This window comes from Oryctolagus cuniculus, chromosome 8 (assembly GCF_964237555.1).
Source record: "Oryctolagus cuniculus chromosome 8, mOryCun1.1, whole genome shotgun sequence".
NCBI classification, from domain to species: domain Eukaryota; kingdom Metazoa; phylum Chordata; class Mammalia; order Lagomorpha; family Leporidae; genus Oryctolagus; species Oryctolagus cuniculus.
This window is the reverse complement of record NC_091439.1, coordinates 111665885-111680748: the sequence shown is the minus strand read 5'-3', so window position 1 is coordinate 111680748 and position 14864 is coordinate 111665885. Positions and strand designations below refer to the sequence as shown.

The 14864-nt window shown below is 43.5% G+C and overlaps 1 protein-coding gene across 1 annotated transcript; it reads right to left on the bottom strand.

The window, feature by feature from the left end:
• Positions 1 to 448: 448 nt before the first annotated feature.
• Positions 449 to 11458, bottom strand: LOC100338199 (ubiquitin carboxyl-terminal hydrolase 17-like protein 6). Its single transcript, XM_070047151.1, is given in 4 exon segments — positions 449 to 1724; positions 1726 to 1878; positions 2229 to 2359; positions 11360 to 11458. Coding segments are annotated over 4 exon segments (1659 nt in total).
• Between the last annotated feature and the right edge of the window lie 3406 nt (positions 11459 to 14864).

Genomic DNA, 14864 nt, shown 5'->3' with positions numbered 1-14864 from the left:
TTGTGGTAAGAGAGAGGGCCATGAGGTTCGCCCTCACGATTGACTTGGAGAAATCTGTCACCAAGACTTCCATGAGAGGTGATGGAGAGGAAAGCATGAAGCAGGATTATGTGTAGCCAAAGGAGAAGGAGGCCATTATTCCCCATCTTTCTCAGCTGCTTCAGAATCCCTTCATGAAGCAGAGAGTTCTGTGCCTCCAATCTCAACAATTGCTTAGCGACATGACACGCTGGAAAGCACACATCTCGATCCAACATTGTGGCCTCAACAAAACACAGTCTCTCACCCCTTGCAAATGCAGAAGACATAGACATTTGGTTCCAACCTAAGCTTCCAATTCACACCTAGGACAGTTCATAAGGACAAACCCTTTGCCCTTGCAAATACAAACACTTAACTCGTGCACTGTCACCCAACCACATAATCGTGAAGTCCTCTTGCACTAACGTCAGCGGAACAGCAACAACAGAGGCCTCTTTGCAGGTTTGTTCTTCCTCTTGGGAGGTTTGCTCCTTCCTCCCGGACAAGGGAGGTTGCCAGGATTCATGGCTACCTGCTGAGTGATGTGCCCAGCTGCCCCGTGCAGCAGGGCCCTTTCCTGGTCAGGATGGTGCTTCCTCATCCCTGCGGCAGATCTTGCCTGGTGAATTACGATCACATTGCTGGGCAGCATGGGCTCCACTGTCCTGAGGCTGAATGCACTCCTTGGTGTGTTCTGGGCTTGGAGGGATTGCCACGCATCCAAGGTCAAGTCCTGAGTTGTTTGCTCCAAGTGCTCCTCTGACTCTCCAGCTTCAAGAGGGGAAGGCCTTTCAAGCTCTCCTGGTGTATGGCCATGTGTGTTTGCAGCCTCCAAGTCGGAGGGTCCCCTGCCTGGAGACATTGTCCCATATTCTCCTCCAACTCCACACTTGCGGACATAAAATAGCACGTAGGCACTTTGATTCAGGACACAAGTGGTGTCACAGGCAGTGACCTTCGCATCATCCATTTTATACCAGTGGCCACTGCCAGCTTTGACATAGCAGAAGTAGTGTCCTGATTGACACCTCAAGCCAACGTGGACGAGAACCGCATAGAGAACATAGTCCAGTGGCCTCCCGTTCTGCTGAGACATGTAAGGTCTCATGTCCAGGCACTCGGGATAGTGCACTTGTCCTCCAAGTTTCTCACCCGTGAACTCAGAAAACCGTTTCAATACAAAGAGAAGCACCTTGCCAGCCGATTGCAAGGTGAGTGTCTTGGAAGCAGCTGTCTTCTGTAGGCAGGTAGCACAGTGATAGGCGTTTTCTCCAGCCAGCTCTTCAGGGTGCACCAAGTGCTGCAAAGCTTGCTCCACACTGTCGGCTGTCTTGATATCCAACGCGATCTCCAGGTAAGGGTCCAAGGTTTCTGAAATGCCTTGGCACTGGAGACATTGGATTTGAGACCTCCAGTGTCCTCCCACTATCTTCTGGGATGGAGATTGGTCCTCTTGGGGACCCACCCCGTCCGTGAGCCCAGGCAGACCTGCTGCCTTCAGGACATCCAGAGCAAACATCAGAAATTCGTGGGCGTCTTCCTGCCTGTTTGTGTGAAAGCCAGCAGCCAGCACTTGACAGGGCTGGATCACGTCGCCAGGACTGTGCAGGGCCCAGAGAAAGTGCGTTTCCACGGCACACAGAATGCAGCGATCCGAACGACGACAGCTTTGAGAATGCACCTGGGACAGCATATAGTTGGCGAGGGGTATACGTGAGACACTGCAGGGCTGCATTCAGGTAGCAGGTGTTGCCCGTATTCTGCAGACCGGCCCCAATGCCATAAGGTCTCTTCCAGCTGCAGCTCAGAGAAGCTCCTCCACTGGGAGCCAGATGGGTCGCCCCCGAAGCCAAATCACTTTACAGCGGGAGCTCTTTCTGAGGTGAGGGTGGTGATTTCCCTGGGAGACAAACACCACCATGAGTTTCCTCCCCCTCTGAGCTAGAATGGGAAAGTTGGCGTGTTGGCAAGTCATTAAAGTGGAACTCACCTTCCTTGAGAGGTGAAGCAGCCATCATGTCTCCAGGAGCCACTGTCACAAGGCAGCAAGATGCTTCCACCACTGAGACTGGCATCCAAGGACCACCTGTTCCTCTCCCCCCTCCTTTTATAGTCCACACTGCACGCCACACCCTGGACCTGCTACAGGACCCACCCATCCCCTTCCAGCCCTTGATGGGATTAGGGGCTTCAGGGTGTAGTCTCACGCCCTCACAGCCTCTGGGCCTTCACCGCTTGATTCCACTACCTGGGGAAGATGCATGTGAAGGATAAGGCTTTCATGTGCCTTGTGGAACTTGGTGATGTGCCATGATGTGCTTCTATGTGCCTTGGAGTTCTTCAAGGAAAACAAAGAAGAATGCTGGAGAGACTGATGGCTGAAAGCAGGTTTTGGTTTTTAGCTTGGTGAGCCCTTATAAAGGAACACTTTAACTTTTGTTTAGTTTTGCAATTCTGTACATATTCTCCAAAGAAGCTTTTTACGTATGGAATACAACCCTTTCAACCCTTCTCCTCATTCATCTGCCATTCCCCGTCCCATTCTCCATTAAGATATATTTTCTTCTTTTTTAAATGGTTCTTTATTTATTGGAAAGTCAGAGTTACACAGAGCGAGGAGAGGCAGAGAGAGAGAGAGAGAGAGAGAGAGAGAGAGAAAGAGAGAGAGAGGGTTCCATCCGATTACTCACTCCCCTACTGGCCTAAAAAGCAAGAGTTGCACCAATCTGAAGCCAGGAGACAGAGGCTTCCTCCATGTCTCCCATGCAGGAACAGTCGGCCAAGGGCTTGGGCCATCTTGTCCTGCTCTCCAAGGCCATAACAGAGAGCTAGATTGCAAGTGGAGCAGCCGGGTCTCAAACCAGTGCCCATAGGGGATGCTGGCATTTCAGAACAGGGCGTTAACCCACTGCACCACAGCGATGGCCCCTATACTACTTTTCTAAGATTTCCATATGAATTTGAAAGGTGCTGTTATGTAGAGGCACAGGGAGGGACGCATGAAGGGAGAGAGACTGAGAGAGAGAGAGAAGAGAGAGGTTGTCCTTCCAATGGTTCACTCCCCAAATTGCCACAACACGTGATCTGTGCCTATCCACATCCTTGAGCCAGGAGCTTCTTCCAGGTCTGCCATGTGTGTGCAGAGGCCCAAGGTTGCAAGCCACCTTGTCCTGCTTTCCCAGGCCATAGCAGAGAGCTGGATCGGAAGTCAAGCAGCTGGGACTTGAACCCGCGCCCATATGGGATGCCAGCACGGCAGGCGGCGGCTTTCCCTGCTCTGCCACAGTGCCGGCCCCTCCATGATGTGCTGGTATGTGCTTCCATTTCTGAAATGCAAACAAAGAAGAACCCTGGAAAGACTAATAGTGGAAAAAAGGTTTCTTTATTTGGTAAACCCTTAGAAAGGCATAATTTAATTTCCTTGGTTTAGTTGTACAGTTTTTTTTTAACTTTTATTTAATGAATATAAATTTCCAAAGTACGATTTATGGATTACAATGGCTTCCCCCACATACCGTCCCTCCCACCCTCTACCCTCCCCTTTCCCCCTCCCTCTCCCCTTCCATTCACATCAAGATTCATTTTCGATTATCTTAATATACAGAATATCAGCTTAGTATACATTAAGTAAGGATTTCAACAGTTTGCTCCCACACAGAACATAAAGTGAAAAATAATAGATGATTTTTTTTAAATGATGATGAAATCAGATCAGACCTATTGTCATGTTTAATCCCAGTTAGAGTCAAGTTGGGAGGTGATAATTTCTTTTCTTTTCTTTTCATTTTTTTTTTTTTTTACAGAGGATTAGTTTAGTATACATTAAGTAAAGATTTCAACAGTTTGTACCCTCATCGAAACACAAAGTGAAATATATTGTTTGAGTACTCTTTATAGCTTTAAATCTCAATACACAGCACATTAAGGACAGAGATCCTACATGAGGAATAAGTGCACAGTGACTCCTGTTGTTGACTTTACCAATTGACACTCCTGTCTATGGCATCAGTAGTCTCCCTAGGCTCCAGTCATGAGTTTCCAAGGCTATGGAAGCACTCTGAGTTCTCCAACTCTTATCTTGTTTAGACAAGGTCATAGTCAAAGTGGAGGTTCTCTCCTCCCTTCCGAGAAAGGCACCTCCTTCTTTTATGACCTGTTCTTTCTACTGGGATTTCACTCGCAGAGATCTTTTGCCAGAGTGTCTTGGCTTTCCATGCCTGAAATACTCTCATGGGCTTTTCAGCCAGATCCGAATGCCTTTAGGGCTGATTCTGAGGCCAGAGTGCTACTTAGGACATCTGCCATTCTATGAGTCTGCTGAGTATCTCACTTCCCATGTTGGATCACTCTCCCCTTTATTTATTCTATTGGTTAGTGTTAGCAGGTACTAGACTTGTTTATGTGCTCCCTTTGACTCTTAGTCCTTTCATTATGATCAATTGTGAACTGAAATTGATCACTTGGATTGGTGAGATGGCATTGGTACATGCCACCTTGATGGGATTGAATTGGAATCCCCTGGTATGTTTTTAACTCTACCATTTGGGGCAAGTCAGCTTGAGCATGTCCCAAATTATACATCTCTTCCCTCTCTTATTCCCACTCTTATGTTTAACAGGGATCACATTTCAGTTAATTTTTAACACATAAGAATAACTGTGTATTAATTACAGAATTAAACCAGTCATATTAAGTAGAACAGACAAAAAAACTACTAAGAGGGATAATGTATTAAGTTGTTCATTAACAGTCAGGGCTATGCTGATCAAGTCACCATTTCCCATAGTGTCCATTTCACTTCAGGAGGTTTCCTTTTTGGTGTTTAGTCAGTTGTCACTGATCAGGGAGAACATATGGTATTTGTCCCTTTGGGACTGGTTTATTTCACTCAGCATGATGTGTTCCAGATTCCTCCATTTTGTTGCAAATGACTGGATTTCGTTGTTTCTTACTGCGGTATAGTATTCTAAAGAGTACATATCCCATAATTTCTTTATCCAGTCTACCGTTGATGGGCATTTAGGTCGGTTCCAGGTCTTAGCTATTGTGAATTGAGCTGCAATAAACATTAGGGTGCAGACCGCTTTTGTGTTTGCCAATTTAAATTCCTTTGGGTAAATTCCAAGGAGTGGGATGGCTGGGTCAAATGGTAGGGTTATCTTCAGGTTTCTGAGGAATCTCCAGACTGACTTCCATAGTGGCTTGACCAGTTTGCATTCCCACCAACAGTGGGTTAGTGTCCCTTTTTCCCCACATCCTCGCCAGCATCTGTTGTTGGTAGATTTCTGCATGTGAGCCATTCTAACCAGGGTGAGGTGAAACCTCATTGTGGTTTAGATTTGCATTTCCCTGATTGCTAATGACCTTGAACATTTTTTCATGTGTCTGTTGGCCATTTGGATTTCCTCTTTGGAAAAATGTCTATTGAGGTCCTTGGCCCATCTCTGAAGTGGGTTGTTGGTTTTGTTTTTGTGGAGTTTCTTGATCTCTTTGTAGATTCTGGTTATTAACCCTTTATCTGTTGTATAGTTTGCAAATATTTTTTCCCATTCTGTCGGTTGTCTCTTCACTCTCCTGACTGTTTTTTTGCAGTACAAAAACTTCTCAATTTGAAAAATAGTTAATTTTGGCTTTGACTGCCTGTGCCTCCCGGGTCTTTTCCAGAAACTCTTTGCCTGTGCCAATATCTTGAAGGCTTTCTCCAATGTTCTCTAGTAACTTGATGGTGTCAGGTCGTAGATTTAAGTCTTTAATCCATGTTGAGTGGATTTTTGTGTAAGGTGAAAGGTAGGGGTCTTGCTTCATGATTCTGCACGTGGAAATCCAATTTTCCCAACACCATTTATTGAATAGACTGTCCTTGCTCCAGGAATTAGTTTTAGATCCTTGATCAAATATAAGTTGGCTGTAGATGTTTGGATTGATTTCTGGTATTTCAATTCTGTTCCATTGGTCTATGCATCTGTTTCTGTACCAGTACCATGCTGTTTTGATTACAACTGCCCTGTAGTATGTCCTGAAATCTGGTATTGTGATGTCTCCAGCTTTGTTTTTGTTGTACAAGCTTGCTTTATCTACTCGAGGTCTCTTGTGCCTCCATATAAATTTCAGCACCAATTTTTCCAGATCTGAGAAGAAGGTCTTCGGTATCTTGATTGGTATTGCATTGAATCTGTAAATTGCTTTTGGGAGAATGGACATTTTGATGATATTGATTCTTCCAATCCATGAGCATGGAAGATTTTTCCATTTCTTGGTATCCTCTTCTACTTCTTTCTTTAAGGTTTTGTAATTTTCATCGTAGAGATCTTTAACGTCCTTGGTTAAGTTTATTCCAAGGTATTTGATTGTTTTTGTAGCTATTGTGAATGGGATTGATCTTAGAAGTTCTTCCTCAGCCATGGCATTGTCTGTGTATACAAAGGCTGTTGATTTTTGTGCATTGATTTTATATCCTGCTACTTTGCCAAACTCTTCTATGAGTTCCAATATTCTCTTGGTAGAGTTCTTTGGGTCCCCTAAATAAAGAATCATGTCATCTGCAAAGAGGGATAGTTTGAGTTCTTCCTTCCCAATTTGTATCCCTTTAATTTCTTTTTGTTGCCTAATAGCTCTGGCTAGAACCTCCAGAACTATATTGAATAGCAGTGGTGAGAGTGGACATCCCTGTCTGGTACCAGATCTCAGTGGAAATGCTTCCAACTTTTCCCCATTCAATAGGATGTTGGCTGTGGGTTTTTCATAGATTGCTTTGATTGTATTGATGAATGTTCCTTCCAATCCCAGTTTGCTAAGAGTTTTCATCATGAACGGGTGTTGTATTTTATCAAATGCTTTCTCGGCATCTATTGAGATAATCATATGGTTTTTCTTCTGCAGTCTGTTAATGTGGTGTATCACATTGATTGTCTTGCGCACATTAAACCATCCTTGCATACCAGGGATAAATCCCACTTGGTCTGGGTGTATGATCTTTCTGATGTGTTGTTGCATTCTATTGGCCAGAATTTTATTGAGGATTTTTGCATCTATGTTCATCAGGGATATTGGTCTGTAATTCTCTTTCAGTGCTGCATCTTTTTCCGGCTTAGGAATTAAGGTGATGCTGGCTTCATAGAAAGAATTTGGGAGGATTCCCTCTTCTTCGATTGTTCTGAATAGTTTGAGAAGAATTGGAGTTAGTTCTTCTTTAAATGTCTGGTAGAATTCAGCAGTGAATCCATCTGGTCCTGGGCTTTTCTTTGTTGGGAGGGCCTTTATTACTGTTTCAATTTCTGTCTCAGTTATGGGTCTGTTTAGGTTTTCGATGTCTTCCTGGTTCAATTTAGGTAGGTTGCATGTGTCCAGGAATCTATCCATTTCTGATAGGTTTCCCTGTTTGCTGGCATACAATTCCTTGTAGTAATTTCTGATGATTCTCTTTATTTCTGGGGTGTCTGTTGTTATGTTTCCTTTTTCATCTCTGATTTTATTGATTTGGGTCTTTTCTCTTCTTTTTTTAGTTAGTTGGGCCAATGGGGTGTCAATTTTGTTTATTTTTTCAAAAAACCAGCTCCTAGTTTGGCTGATTTTTTGGAATGTTTTTCTTGATTCAATCCTGTTGATTTCTTCTCTGATTTTAATTATTTCTCTTCTCCTACTAGATTTGGGTCTGGTTTGCTGTAGGTTTTCTAGATCCTTGAGGTGAATTGAAAGCTCATCTATTTGGTGCCTTTCCAATTTCTTGATGTAGGCACCTATTGATATAAACTTTCCTCTTAACACTGCTTTTGCTGCATCCCATAAGTTTTGGTATGTTGTGCTGTTATCCTCATTTACTTCCAGAAAGTTTTTGATTTCTCTTTGGATTTCTTCTATGACCCATTGTTCATTCAGGAGCATGTTGTTCAATCTCCATGTGTTTGCGTATGCTCTAGGGATTCCTGAGTTGCTAATTTCCAACTTCATTCCTTTATGGTCTGAGAAGCTGCATGGTATGATTCTAATTCTTTTGAATTTGCTGAGGCTTGCTTTATGGCCTAGTATGTGGTCAATCCTAGAGAAGCTTCCATGTACTGCTGAGAAGAATGTAAAATCTTTAGCTGTAGGATTGAAAGTTCTGTATATATCTGTTAGATCCATTTGGGCTATAGTGTCGTTTAAATCTACTGTATCCTTGTTGGTCTTCTGTCCTGTTGATCTGTCTATTTCTGAGAGTGGAGTATTGAAGTCCCCCAGTACTATTGTATTGGGGACTAAGTCTCCCTTTAAGTCCGTTAACAAATCTTTTAGATAAACTGGTGCCCTGTAGTTAGGTGCATATACATTGATAATTGTTATATCTTCTTGTTGTATTGATCCCTTAATCATTATATAGTGCCCCTCTTTGTCTCTCTTAACGGTTTTTTTGGTAAAGTTTATGTTGTCCGATATTAAGATGGCTATGCCCGCTCTTTTTTCATTTCTGTTGGCATGGTATATCTTTTTCCAGCCTTTCACTTTCAGTCTGTATGGATCTTTGTTGGAAAGATGTGTTTCTCGTAAGCAGCAAATAGATGGGTTTTGTTCCTTAACCCAATCAGCCAATCGGTGTCTTTTAACTGGACAGTTCAGGCCATTCACGTTCAATGTGACTAGTGATAAGTGGTAATTTGCCCTGCCATTTGCCAAAGATAAGTTCTAATATATGCTTTGAATTCCCTGTGATCTTTTGCTCTGAGGTTTCCTTCCTTGGTTTCCTTCCTTTACCTTCTTTCATATTGATGACCGTGTTTCTGTGTTTCTGTGTGTAACCCATCTTTAAGCATCTTTTGTAGGGCTGGACAAGTGGCAACAAATTCTTTCAATTTCTGTTTGCTATGAAAAGTCTTTATTTCACCTTCATTCACAAATGAGAGCTTTGCAGGATATATTCTGGGCTGGCAGTTTTTCTCTCTTAGTACCTGGGCTATATCTCTCCATTCCCTCCTAGCTTGTAGGGTTTCTGATGAGAGGTCAGCTGTGAGTCTGATTGGAGATCCTCTGAGAGTAATCTGATGTTTCTCTCTTGCACATTTTAGGATCTTTTCTTTATGTTTCACTGTGGAGAATTTAATTACCACGTGTCGTGGTGAGGATCTCTTTTGGTCATGTTTATTAGGGGTTCTGTGAGCTTCCTGTACTAGGATTTCTCTGTCCTTCTCCAAACCTGGGAAATTTTCTGCTAGTATCTCACTTAAAAGGCCTTCTAATCCTTTCTCCCTCTCCATGGCTTCAGGAACTCCTAGAACCCGAATGTTGGGTTTTTTAATAGTATCCTGCAGATTCCTGACAATATGTTTTAGATTTCTAATTTCCTCTTCTTTTCTTTGGTCTGACTGTATCCTTTCCTGTTCTCTGTCTTCTAAGTCCGATATTCTCTCTTCTGCTTCACCCATTCTGTTAGTAAGGCTCTCTATTGTGTTTTTGATTTGATCTATTGAATTCTTTACTTCATTATGATTTCTCGTCACTATCACAGTTTCCTGTTGTACTAGTTGTTTTGTTTCATTTTGATTCCTCCTTAATATTTCATTTTCACGAGAGAGATTTTCTATCTTGTCCATTAAGGATTTCTGTAATTCAAGAATTTGTTGTTGAGAACTTCTTAATGTTCTTATCAATTTTTTGAGATCTGCTTCTTGCATTTCTTCTATGTCATCATCTTCATAATCTTGAATTGGGGTGTCTTTTTCATTTGAGGGCTTCATGGTGACTTCCTTGTTTTTATTACCTTGGTTTTTGCGTTTGTTATTTGGCATATTGGAGATATTTGGTTTCTTCACTGTGGTGCTTTTTCTTGTTATACTATGACTCTAGATTAAGTGGACTTCTGTTTTTTTTTGGAGCCTTAGAGGCTTGAGATGGGTGTGGCCTGAGAGCTCTGTTTGGTGTGCCAAAGGTGACACTCCCAGGTTAGGTGTGGTAGATCTCTCTCTCTCTCTTTTTTGGATTCAAAAGGGAAGTAAATCCGCACAGCTGAACGAAATTGGAGGTAGTTAGCAGGCAAATGATATACCCACAGGATCCAGAGATCAGAAGCTCTTTCCCAAGGACCACACAGGGAATCTGTTCTGCCCTAAGGGTGGGCTCAGATTCTCCTTTAGTCTCCCACTGGTTGCCAAAGTTACGGAATTGTAGTGTCTCTGGAGAGTACTCACTTGAATTCTGTGAGTTCTCTCCCCCACCATCTCTTTTTTCACAGTCTCAGTTCAGTAGCACCACAAATTTACTAGGTCCTAACCTCCTGTTAATTCGCCCCGCCCAGAGTCAGGTTTTTCTGCTAGGCTCAGGGCTGGTGCAGACCTGAGGTCGCTCTGCTTATGACGTATGTCCAAGATGGCACCTGCTCTTTGTCTTGCTCGCCCTTGAGAGGTGAGCGGAGAGAGAGAAACCCGTGTCCGTACCAGTCACCTTTTTTTCTCTCTCTCTCTCTTCTAGTTAGCCTGGTGAACTTTTCCCCCCCAGGGGTCGTTCCCTCTAGTCTCCTCTCTCCGCTTGCCTGCCGGTGTCTCGGGCTATTGAGGTATGGCTCACCTCGCATTCCAGTGCTGGTGTGTTCAGTCTGCCGCTGGTGTCCCAAACTTTGGGCTCCCATGCTCTCCACGCAGGTCCACTGTGAATCATGCATTCTGGAAGAGTATCTTCTGCTGTTTCCTCCCCTACTCTTCCTTGAATCTGCAGTATCTCCACTTTTATTAAACTGTCTCCCTGGACTATCAGTGTGCTCCCTTCCTATTCCGTCTTCTTGCCTCTAGTCTCATTATGTTTTAACAATGCTACATTTATCCAGCTCCATTTATATTGATTAATTGTAAATAATACACAAACCAAATTAGCATGAAGACTTTCTTTCTGGGGACTGCGTTGTGGTGTACTGGGTAAGACCACCACCTGCAAAGCTAGTATTTCATATAGGTGCTGGTGTGAAACGCAGCTGCTCACTTCTGACCCAGTGCCCTGCTTATGTCTAGTTTTAAAGTTTTTATTTAATTACTTTATTTCAAACATGGTATACACACACACACACACACACACAACTGTTTGAAAACACATTTCACAGTTAACTCTCCTAATGCAATTCATTCAGGACAGAGGTCCTGTGTGGGAGGTTAGTACGCTGTGATTTCAGTTGTGAGTTTAACAAACACAAACTGTGGCGATTCTGGAGGATGAAGGGCTCCTGTTCAGGAGCTTGGGATGATCACACAATGTGGTTGATGCTTCAAGACAATGGTTAATTTCCAGAGGCTCCAAGTAGGTGCAACGAAACTCCCAGGGACTGTGACAACCTGAGGTCATACATTGTGGTAAGAGAGAGGGCCATGAGGCTCGCCCTCACGATTGACTTGGAGAAATCTGTCACCAAGACTTCCATGAGAGGTGATGGAGAGGAAAGCATGAAGCAGGATTGTGTGTAGCCAAAGGAGAAGGAGGCCATTATTCCCCATCTTTCTCAGCTGCTTCAGAATCCCTTCATGAAGCAGAGAGTTCTGTGCCTCCAATCTCAACAATTGCTTAGCGACATGACACGCTGGAAAGCACACATCTCGATCCAACATTGTGGCCTCACACAAAACACAGTCTCTCACCCCTTGCAAATGCAGACGACGTAGACATTTGGTTCCAACCTGATTCCAATTCACACCTAGGACAGTTCATAAGGACAAACCCTTTGCCCTTGCAAATACAAACACTTCACTCGTGCACTGTCACCCAACCACATAATCGTGAAGTCCTCTTGCACTAACGTCAGCGGAACAGCAACAACAGAGGCCTCTTTGCAGGTTTGTTCTTCCTCTTGGGAGGTTTGCTCCTTCCTCCCGGACAAGGGAGGTTGCCAGGATTCATGGCAACCTGCTCAGTGATGTGCCCAGCTGCCCCGTGCAGCAGGGCCCTTTCCTGGTCAGGATGGTGCTTCCTCATCCCTGCGGCAGATCTTGCCTGGTGAATTACGATCGCATTGCTGGGCAGCGTGGGCTCCACTGTCCTGAGGCTGAATGCACTCCTTGGTGTGTTCTGGGCTTGGAGGGCTTGCCACGCATCCAAGGTCAAGTCCTGAGTTGTTTGCTCCAAGTGCTCCTCTGACTCTCCAGCTTCAAGAGGGGAAGGCCTTTCAAGCTCTCCTGGTGTATGGCCACGTGTGTTTGCAGCCTCCAAGTCGGAGGGTCCCCTGCCTGGAGACACTGTCCCATGTTCTCCTCCAACTCCACTCTTGCGGACATAAAATAGCACGTAGGCACTTTGATTCAGGACACAAGTGGTGTCACAGGCAGTTACTTTCGCATCATCCATTTTATACCAGTGGCCACTGCCAGCTTTGACATAGCAGAAGTAGTGTCCTGATTGACACCTCAAGCCAACGTGGACGAGAACCGCATAGAGAACATAGTCCAGTGGCCTCCCGTTCTGCTGAGACATGTAAGGTCTCATGTCAGGCAATCGGGATAGTGCACTTTTACACCAAGTTTCTCACCCGTGAAATCAGAAAACTGTTTCAATACAAAGAGAAGCACCTTGCCAGCCGATTGCAAGGTGAGTGTCTTGGAAGCAGCTGTCTTCTGTAGGCAGGTAGCACAGTGATAGGCGTTTTCTCCAGCCAGCTCTTCAGGTTGCACCAAGTGCTGCAAAGCTTGCTCCACACTGTCGGCTGTCTTGATATCCAACGCGATCTCCAGGTAAGGGTCCAAGGTTTCTGAAATGCCTTGGCACTGGAGACATTGGATTTGAGACCTCCAGTGTCCTCCCACTATCTTCTGGGATGGAGATTGGTCCTCTTGGGGACCCACCCCGTCCGTGAGCCCAGGCAGACCTGCTGCCTTCAGGACATCCAGAGCAAACATCAGAAATTCGTGGGCGTCTTCCTGCCTGTTTGTGTGAAAGCCAGCAGCCAGCACTTGACAGGGCTGGATCACGTCGCCAGGACTGTGCAGGGCCCAGAGAAAGTGCGTTTCCACGGCACACAGAATGCAGCGATCCGAATGACCACAGCTTTGAGAATGCACCTGGGACAGCATATAGTTGGCGAGGGGTGGGGTATACGTGAGACACTGCAGGGCTGCATTCAGGTAGCAGGTGTTGCCCGTATTCTGCAGACTGGGCCCAATGCCATAAGGTATACCTATGTATACAAAGGTTGTTGATTTTTGTGCATTGATTTTATTTTTATTTTTTTTTTGATTTTATTTCCTTCCACTTTGCCAAACTCCTCTATGATTTCCAATAGTCTCTTAGTAGAGTTCTTTGGGTCCCCTAAATAAAGAATCATATCATCTGCAAAGAGGGATGGTTTGAGTTCTTCCTTACCAATTTGTATCCCTTTAATTTCTTTTTCTTGCCTAATAGGTCTGGTTAAAACTTCCAGAACTATACTGAATAGCATTGGTGAGAGTGGGCATCCCTGTCTGGTACCAGATCTCAGTGGAAATGCTTCCAACTTTTCCCCATTCAATAGGATGTTGGCCGTGGGTTTTTCATATTTGCTTTGATTGTATTGATGAATGTTCCTTCCATACCCAGTTTGCTTAGAGTTTTCATCATGAAAGGGTGTTGTATTTTATCAAATGCCTTCTCGACGTCTATTGAGATAATCATTGGTTTATCTTCTGCAGTCTGTTAATGTGGTGTATCACATTGATTGTTTTTCGCACAATGAACCATCCTTGCATACCAGGGATAAATCCCACTTGGTCTGGGTGTATGATCTTTCTGATGTGTTGTTGCATTCTATTGGAGATAATTTTATTGAGGATTTTTGCATCTATGTTCATGAGGGAAATTACTCTGTAATTCTCTTTCAATGCTGCATCTTTTCCCAGCTTAGGAATGCAGGTGATGCTGGCTTCATAGAAAGAATTTGGTAGGATTCTATCTTTTTCGATTGTTCTGAATAGTGTGAGAAGAATTGGAGTCAGTTCTTCTTTAAATGTCTGGTAGAATTCAGGAGTGAATCCATCTGGTCCTGGGCTTTTCTTTGTTGGGAGGGCCTTTATTACTGTTTCAATTTCTGTGTCAGTTATGGGTCTGTTTAGCTTTTCTATGTCTTCCTGGTTCAATTTAGGTGTTTTGCATGTGTCCAGGAATCTATTCATTTCTGATAGGTTTCCCTGTTTGCTGTCATACAGGTCCTTGTAGTAATTCCTTATGATTCTTTTTATTTCTGTGGTGTCTGTTGTTATGTTTCCTTTTTCATCTCTGATTTTATTGATTTGGGTCTTTTCTCTTCTTTTTTTTTTAGTTAGTTGGGCCAATGTGTCTGTTATATTTCACCAGTGAAGCCGTCTGCTCCTGTGGTTTTCTTTGTTGGGAGGGTCTTTGTTACTGATTCAAACACTATTTAGGTTACAGGTTTGTTTAAGTGTCCTAAATGCCTCAATTTTGATAGTTTTATGTGTCTAGGAATCTATTCATGTCTTTTAGTTTCCTAGTTTGCTGGTGTGCAGCTATTTTTAATAATTTCTAATGATTAATTTTATATTTGTGGTATTTGTTGTTTCATGTCCTTTTCCATATTTGATTTTACTGATTTATTCTTTTCCCTTTTTTTGTTAGTTGTTCAAATGGTATGCCAATATTGTTTATTTTTCAAAAGACCAGGTTTTCATTTAAAGGATCTTTTTTATAATTTGATTTCAATTTTGTTTATTGTTCCTTAATTTTAATATTTTCTTGTCTTTTTAGTTTTTTTTTTTGACAAGCAGAGTTATACAGTGACAAAGACACAGAGAGAAAGGTCTTATTTTATGTTGTTTCACCCCCTAAATGGCCACTATGGCCACCACACTTCACTGATCTGAAGACTGGAGCCTGGTGCTACATCCTGGTCTCCCATTTGGGTGCAGGGCCCA